Source organism: Chrysoperla carnea, chromosome 2, assembly GCF_905475395.1.
Source record: "Chrysoperla carnea chromosome 2, inChrCarn1.1, whole genome shotgun sequence".
NCBI lineage: Eukaryota > Metazoa > Arthropoda > Insecta > Neuroptera > Chrysopidae > Chrysoperla > Chrysoperla carnea.
The window spans coordinates 17,988,226-17,997,358 of NC_058338.1; the positions used below are offsets into that span (position 1 = coordinate 17,988,226).

General features: G+C 28.2%; 1 protein-coding gene across 1 annotated transcript; it reads left to right on the forward strand.

Moving 5' to 3' along the window:
* LOC123293458 (keratin-associated protein 19-2-like) lies at positions 1-3,400 on the forward strand. The gene is made up of 3 exons (XM_044874286.1): positions 1-86; positions 1,243-1,402; positions 2,707-3,400. The coding sequence occupies exons 1-3, from the start codon at positions 72-74 to the stop codon at positions 3,072-3,074; spliced, it is 543 nt and encodes a 180-aa protein (XP_044730221.1). The 5' UTR covers positions 1-71; the 3' UTR covers positions 3,075-3,400.
* The last annotated feature ends 5,733 nt before the right edge of the window (positions 3,401-9,133 follow it).

A 9,133-nucleotide genomic window follows, 5' to 3' on the forward strand; every position in this document is an offset into this window, starting at 1 on the left:
AAGCATCCACAAGTGTTTTGATTTTTACAAGTGTTTCATTGTATCGACAATAATAAGATACCTTTGTGAAAATGAATTCTTCCATGGTAAGCTTCTTTGCTGTATTATTGTTGTTTTTCATAATTTAATAACGTAATGCGCTGTTTTAGTGTGATCTAGTGAAATCATCCATGCTCTAAGAGTTCGGATGAAATTCGGGAAAGCGAGATATTAGGGATTTTTCTAGTGGATCTAATAAAACTGTGCGAAGCCTATTCGTAGTGATAACAGACGGTAACAGTGACATAAATAAAATTAAGTTTTAAAATATGCTTAAGGCAGTACAAGCACCAAGGCAATTTTAGACTTAGGGTTGGAATTATTTGTACTTTATATTCTTACTTTTCGTAATATATTGTCGAATTATAACATAATTCACCATCAAAATATAAATTATTGTCCCCACTACCGTGCTCATATATACTTAATTATTCGGGACAGCGGGTTCTCAGAGTCAGAGATTATACACGGGTTCTTTTTGTTTTCAATAATTTATTAAGATTTTTTAAAGTCTACTGATTAGTTTTAGAGAAATTTATGAAAACATCTAAAGTTTTCCCATAAGACCAGTGTTAAATATGTCTACTTTTGAAGTCATTTATTTATTTAAATAATCGGGCAATCCCCCTCGAAGTTAAGTTCATAAATGAGCAATATAGATCAATTAGGTCTTGGGTTTATAGGACCCATTTTTTAAATTGTTAGATAAATAAACAACTTTTGTTTGAAACATTTTTTCGTATACGTCATTGTTTACACGTGAGGTCGCAAATTAGGACAAAGTTTTGGTTTTAATTTTCTCCAAAACTGCAAAAGGAAGTTGAAAAGGAAGTTTGCAGGTAGTTTCAACTAGTGGTCTTGTGAATGATTCTTGAAAATGGACTAAAAGTTTTAGAAAAAACTTTCGAAAATTTTCGAAAACCAAAACAAATTTTGTCCGAAAAGCTGCCATAATTGTGTCTTTTAAACTTTTCTTATTTAGTAAATTAATGCTGATATGAAGAAAAAGACTCCTTCTTTTTTTTTGAAATCGGTTAATTACACTGATATTCAACATTTTCTATATAGGGTATTTCAACAATTAACTCAGTCAATTGTATGTTTTCACTTGTTCTTTCTATATTTCTCCTGAATAAAATCACTTTTTACGTTAGACATGCAATACTTATAAATAGTCATTTAATTAAAAATTATTAATTATAGAGTTTAATTTATGGGATATGTTGTGTACTTCTTATCGTACTACAAAGTGTGCAAAGTATTGAACAAGAACAAGCCTCAAGTAATGTAGCCGCAGACGCATCCAAACATAATCCACAAAAGCGTGGTATTTTAGGTGGATATGGATATGGTGGACATTTAGGTAATTTTATAGTAATAAAACTTGATTGTTATAATTAATATATGCTTTTAACTAATTAATTAATTAATTAAATTTAAAATTAGCTAACAAAACTAACATCAGTAATATTTTTGTTTTCATCTAATGTACACATTTAACGCATCTTAATCCCAGCCAAAGCTAAACATTTTTTAGCATCATTGCATCATCATAATCATAAATTTCATAAAAAAGGTAAGTAGTATTTTATAGATTTACTGTAGAGTCTCAGTAATCCGAACACTCGGTACCTGGTCCGATACGTTCGGTAATCGGTAATTTTTCCTCCGTCATATAAAAGTTATTAAACGTATAATACATAGAAATTATTAAATTAGTACATTATGAAATGCTTTATTCTATTTATAATGAATTTTTCTGTGCATGCCCAGTAATCTGAACAAATCCAGTAATCCGAAACCCCGTGGTTTTTAATGAATCCGGATTAGTGGGACTCTGCTGTAGTTAGTTTTATAATAGAGAATAAGGTTTGGTAGTGGCCCGGAAGCCATACATCTATTGTAAAATGCAATGATTTTCTTTAAATTTAATTCTTTAGATTCAGAATACGAAAACCTCCTGAAAAAACGGAATATCTATATTAAGAAATTATTATTCTTTATATGTGCGTTTGAAGGGATTTAACTAATAAATAATTTGACAGATTGTGAAGAATTTTAAGAATTTATGTAGGTACTATTCAAACTATAACTGAGAGCATTAGCGAGCTAACAAAATTTTACGCAAGGAGCTCAAAAATAGTTCAATTACATTCTTAAAGATCGATTCGGATGAATTATCACCAAAAAATACAAAAAGAATTCTGACATATCCTGGAACTTTTAAAAATTTTCTAGTAAATTTTTAGCGTTTGTTTTAATCGGAATCAATCGGGATTGTTTTTAGTAACTGCAGCGGATAATACAGAAAATAATTAAAACAGCTAAAACCGGCTCAGTGGTCGAGCGGTCTAAAGAGTTCGTCTTTGACAGCTTGGCTACTGACTGGGAGGTTGGGGGTTCGAATCCAGGCAGCGGCAGTGTGAATAAATTATAATTAATGGGGGCGGTAGAATTGATCACATTGTCGTCGCTTTGATAAGAACAAAGTAACCGATTCCACCCACATCATAAAATGTAATTGCACATAGACGGATGTAGTTAAATAAATAAAGATTAACAAATAATGATGTGGATGGCCTCTGTTATAGGCATATGTCAAAACATCTCATTATTTCTTATATATTTATAATATTGATTGATAATATTTGAACAAAATTTATATAGGTGGTCTTTATGGAGGATATGGATATGGATCCGGATTAGGATATGGTCACGGCTATGGATATGGAATTCCAATTGTCAAAAGTTACCATCAATCTTATTCACCAATTATATCGAAAGTCTCATATTCAGCACCTTTATCCTATGATTTCGATGATTATGGTCATGGATTAGGCTACGGAAGTTTTGGTTATGGCGGTGGTAGCCATTATGGAGGTTTAGGATATAGTATTGGTCATGGATTAGGACTTGGATATGGATCATACGGAGGTCACGGTTTGGGTGGATATGGTGGTTATGGATATGGAAGTTACGGTTTAGGTGGATATGGAAGCTATGGTGGATTTGGAGGATATGGCCATCATTATTGATAAAAAAATCCATTGAGTTCTAAGTAAGAAAAACATAAATTGATGGGCATTTTTGAATTTAAATGTTATTTTAAAAAAATCATTTATTTTGTGATTTTATTTGCAACCAAAGATAATATAATGGAGTGGAATTAAATAAGCATTGTTATTACTGCTAACTGTTAAGTCATACATATTGCAGAACATATTGCGTTCTAACTTCTAAACACAGTGTCCCATTTGTGTTCAAGAATAATAGGTTCCACTTTTCGCTTCTCACTGTTTTTTAACTATTATTAGTAAAAATCAATTCATGTGTTTTCTTACATTAAATCGTTACATCTTTTTGTGTTCAAAAAGAATAATTTTTACATCTTTATTTTTTTTTAAATTAAAAAAATCGTAAAATTTATAAAAATTGACTTTTTTATTTCTATTTACCTTTTCATTCCTTACTTCCTAAAGATAAGTCTTCATAGGAGAACCAGTTGTGAATATGAGATACTAATTCAAAACAAGTAAAGGTATATCGTTTTTAAAATTCAGTGTGCCTGAAATTTTCTGGTATTTATCTATGAATTCAAATGCTTATTCTTTGAAAATCATGCATTTTTTACAATTATTCCAAAAACTGTTTCCTCTAAAAATATTTTATTCAGAGTACCGGAATAGATGCTCATAATTTTCATATAAGTCACAAAATGGGAAAGCGCTAAATCTGAGACTCAACGTTAGTCTCTTGGTCTAATCATGGGCACACCCAGCTTATAGAGCGCGTGGAGCTCCTTTTGTTCTAAAGGTCTACCTACCTAAGCATACTTACATAACCAACCATCAAAAAATTTGGGAAATTCAGGAAAGGACACCTATCCTCTACTCTCTGATAAGCCTTATACCTTCAATGGTTATTGTAATGTGTTAACGCTTGCGCTATTTTTCTTGTCGAATTTCTCTTAATGTATTAAAAATATATGCATAATCTTCCTTCCTCATGACATTATCTTAAATTATTACTGGAAAATAGAAAATTTGTAACCAATATCTCTCTTTACTGGGAACACCAGGTCGAAGAAGGTGCTCCTTTGCAGCGACTTAGCATACATTTTGTGTTTTTGTCAAAATCTGTTGAATTTATGAAATTTTTAGACAAAATTTTTTGATTGATCCTTCTCTAGACCAATTAAGACGAGGGTAAATTGATAAAATTAATTGCAATCTGGTAGATGGTATAGTCCATAATCAATTTGAAGGCTGAAGAACCATAAATGATAGATAAAAATTTGTACACAATATCCTTCATGGTTAATTGTTCAATTCTTAATTCATTATTTTTAAATTTTAAGTAATTAAAATTATGAAAATATATATTTTTCTTGTAATAATTTTTATAAAAAGAGAGGTCATGAGAATATTTAGAGAAAGTAATCCTAATTAACGTTTTTGTCTTGATTGACATCATTATTATGGCAGCTTGATATAAATGTGAAATTCATTTATGACAAACATGTCAATTGACAATATATAAATTATTATTATGGATTAGTACAGTAAGTAAGATACTGGATATATTATTATGAATTAAATCTCTTATTAATAATTAGTGGACTACAGTAAATAATTAACAACATGCAAATATTCAAAATACAGGGTGTTTCAGAATCCATCCTTCATTTCTTTATTATTTGTTTAGTAAAAACTAAGATGTGTAAGGTCACGTTATAATATAACCTTATTCACTATTTTCACACACATTATTCAACAAATTCTCGTGTCCTAATTCTGTAGTACTTATCAAATTGTCTTTGTATTGTATTTTAATTTGAAAATGATGACAATATTATTAAAAATTAAAAATTATTTGTTTATAATAATAATATTATATAATTATATACCCGCCCGCTTTGCTGGGCAATTTATCTTTGGATCAAATCCATCCAAATATTGCGATATCTCAGAAACTCTGCGTCCAATCATTAAATTAACCTGATTTTTGTACTTTTTGGATCAAAATTACCACATAGACCGAATTTCACCAAATTCCAAAACATAATCTTTTTTACGTTTTTCTCGATTTTTTCAAATGGGTACCCCTTAAAAAAATTTCAAAAAATCGAAAACAAATTTTTATCTCCAATTTCGATAAAATTCAGTATATAAAGGTAATTTTGACCCAAAAAGTACAAAAATCGGGTGTATTTGTTGACTGGTCGAATAGTTTTTGAGATACGGACTTAAATCGATCCAAATATTGCGATATCTCGGACACTCTGCATCCAATCATTAAATTAACCTGATTTTTGTACTTTTTGGATCAAAATTACCCCATAGACCGAATTTCACCAAATTCCAAAACATAATCTTTTTTATGTTTTTCTCGATTTTTTCAAAGGGGTACCCCTTAAAAAAATTTCAAAAAATCGAAAAAAAATTTTTATCTCCAATTTCGATAAAACTCAGTATATAAGGTAATTTTGACCCAAAAAGTTCAAAAATCGGGTGCAATTGACGACTGGTCGAATAGTTTTTGAGATACGGACCAAAATCGATCCAAATATTGCGATATCTCAGAAACTCTGCATCCAATCATTAAATTAACCTGATTTTTATACTTTTTGGATCAAAATTACTCTATCCATTGAGTTTCATCAAATTCCAAAACAAAATTTTTTTTTTGATTTTCTCGATTTTATCAAAGGGGTACCCCTTAAAAAAATTGCAAAAAATCGAGAAATTTTTTATATCTCCAATTTTGATAAAACTCAGTATATAAGGTAATTTTGACCCAAAAAGTACAAAAATCGGGTGCATTTGTTGGCTGGTCGAATAGTTTTTGAGATACGGACTAAAATCGATCCAAATATTGCGATATCTCAGAAACTCTGCATCCAATCATTAGCGCTAACTATTGACAGTTATTTGTGCTACAATCACTTGTGATTTGAATGAAACTACTTACCTTTTTTGCATTGTTGTACATTATACTACACAATAAAACTATTAGATGGCGCTCAATATATTGTAAGTAAATAGCTAAAGTAGTTGAATAAGTCGTACAATAGGTATTTTCTAGCTATCACTTATGTGCTTAATTCCATGACCAGGACTCCACATTCTTGAAACCTATTAGAGCTAGGTTAATTTTGATCACAAATTTGAAAAGTACGGTCCAAATTTAGTATTATTGCATACTTGTTATATCAAAATTGGTTGAAATTTGGATTTGATAGAGCAAAACTAAATTTTTTCGATTCTGATAACGTCATAAACTTAAAAAATTCGATTTTTCGATAACACAGGCAAATTTGATCTTATTGAAATTTTTTTTTGAAACCCACTAATTTCAGGTCATTCTTTTCAGCTGTTATGTCAGATTTTCACTGGTTATAACTTAGGTGCTTAACTCCATGACCTGGGCTCCACTTTCCTCTAAGAAATTTCAGAATGGGCTTGTTTTTGAGTATGAGGAAATTTGAGAATTAGGTCTTATTGAAATGAAAGAATTATTTAAATTCATAATATATAATTATAATTAAATTGAAGTACAATAATTGATATTATTTTTATTTGAAGAACAACATAAAATAACCGTTGACTGTTATGTTGGCTGCATTCATTTACAATTTACACACATAAATTCATACATACATACATACAAACACACCGATACCATTCACACCGTAATTTATTAGGTTACGCAACATTTCACTCGACGTAAAATCAAACCTGTGATAAAATATCCGCAAAAAAATTTATTCAAATATACAGAAGAGTCACAATAATCGGTACACTAGATAATGCTAAACGTCTAATAATACGAACATCTTACCCTTTTTCACATCGCTCTTTACGCCTGTGAGACTAGAATCATTCCAAATGCATTTTGCTTACAATCCCAGTTATCCAAACAGTCCTGGATTAAGTTCCGATTATCGAGACTAAAAGACATTCGAAATATAATATTTGTATAGTGAACGCAACTCTCTTAAGGCCAAAAATCGTGTAGACGTATAAACTAACTCGGAATTTTTTTGGCGGTTATTTTATTATCACGGTTATTTTGTTATCATCCTTTTTTTTTATAGGTAAATAATTATATTTTTTTTGGTAATTACAATTGATAATTATAATTTTATTGTCATTTATTTGACATGATTAATAAATATGATAAAAAGTAACAAAGTACCCCGTTTAACACCATAACCGCATTCTTATCAAATATGTAAAGACAGAGCTTTCAAACTCTTTGTTACAGAAGCCCAGTAATTTATTTATATTCGCACAATTCACATGGCTGGTTTTTTTAACCCCAAACTAAAAAATGGGGTGCTTTGTCTGTGACATCGAGTGTTCTTAGCTATGTTTCAAGTACGAGCTTAGGTTTTCGCACGAGAAAAAACTAAAAAATTGGCGATGATCTTAAAAATCCATTCAGTTTGGAAAAGGCATGACATTTAAATAATTACTATGGAAATGAATGACCAAATAAACCTGGTTCAATTCATTTCGAAAAGTGAAATGGTAAAATAATTAGGTAATTTAAAACAATAATTCAAAAGAACAAAGTCAACTCAAATATTTCAATTTCAATTAAAATATTTCCAAAAATTTGTTCCAAAAATGATACTTCCCTAAGTATCCTTTTCATCTCATCTGATGTCCTTGACCATCACTTTGACAACGATTTAAGAAGGAGTGTTATAAGCTTAAAGTGTTTATCTGTGCGTCTATGTGTTTCTCAGTGGCATCGGAGCCCCTAAACAGTCGAACCGATTCGATTGAGAACATTTTATAGCAAAGTTTCCAAAAATCGGTTTACAAGGAATAAATCGCATTTGTCGGGGTTTTTTTATTTTTTATTTTTTTAAATGTCACTTGTTAATGTAAAATTCAAGACTAAGAATGCAATGATGTTGTTACACGTTGTATAATTAATTACCTATATTATATTAATACTTTTATTAATTATATTTAAACTATTTATATTAATCAATTCAAATAAAAATTACTATTAGTAAATTTTATATACAACAAATACATATTTACTATAATTATTAAAACATACATTTATTATTATATTTTATACAAAATCAAATATACAATATTATTAATTAATTCATTAATTAATTAATAATAATTAATAAAAACATAATATAAGTAAATATTATTTAATTCATATATTTTATTTATTTTATTAATAATAATTATTATCACATTTAGTCTAACTGTTTGAATCATTTATTTATTTTTAATTTTTAAATTTATATTTATATATATAAATGTACATTCAATAGGTAGTTTTTAATTAATTAATTATTATTTATTTATATAGGTATTTATTATGTTTAATTTATATTTATATTAAGAAATGGACAGACATTATTAATATTTAAATTATTTAAAGTATTTTTTGTATAATTTAATACATAGAATACTTAATATATCTCTATAATACCTAATTAATTAAATAATTAATTAATACGGTTATTTATAAAAATTGATTATTAATTCGTTTGATATTCGATATTCGTTTTAAATTAAATACTAAGTTGTATTTTTATTAAAAACACTTATTTTGTAATTAGGAATTATATTTATTAAAATCAATTCAATATTTAATGTTTATTAATTAATAATTAATATGATGTTATATTAATTATCATTATTATTTTTTAAAACTCTTTTCCAGTAAAAAACGATATGGATAAAAGAATTGAAAATGATATAGAAATCGACGATCTCAAATGAAATTTGCCAGTGGGTAGAATCAATTTTCAATTCCTGATTTTTGGTTATTTTTTACAATTTTCTATTAATTAAAATTTAATCGATATTTTTTGACTAATTTAAAACACATAAAGAAAATAGTCAGTCATGGGGACTGACGACGAAAGTGAAAACTTAAAACTTTGGAATAACTGTGTTTTTTTTTAATTTTTTAATTAAGTAATTATAGTATGAATAATTAATAGTTCATAATTTGTAAATTGAATTTATTAACGGGTGCATAAGAAACTATTATAAATAATTTTTGAACGAATAACGAGTTACATATTTATTAATTCGGCTAAATTTCCCATTGT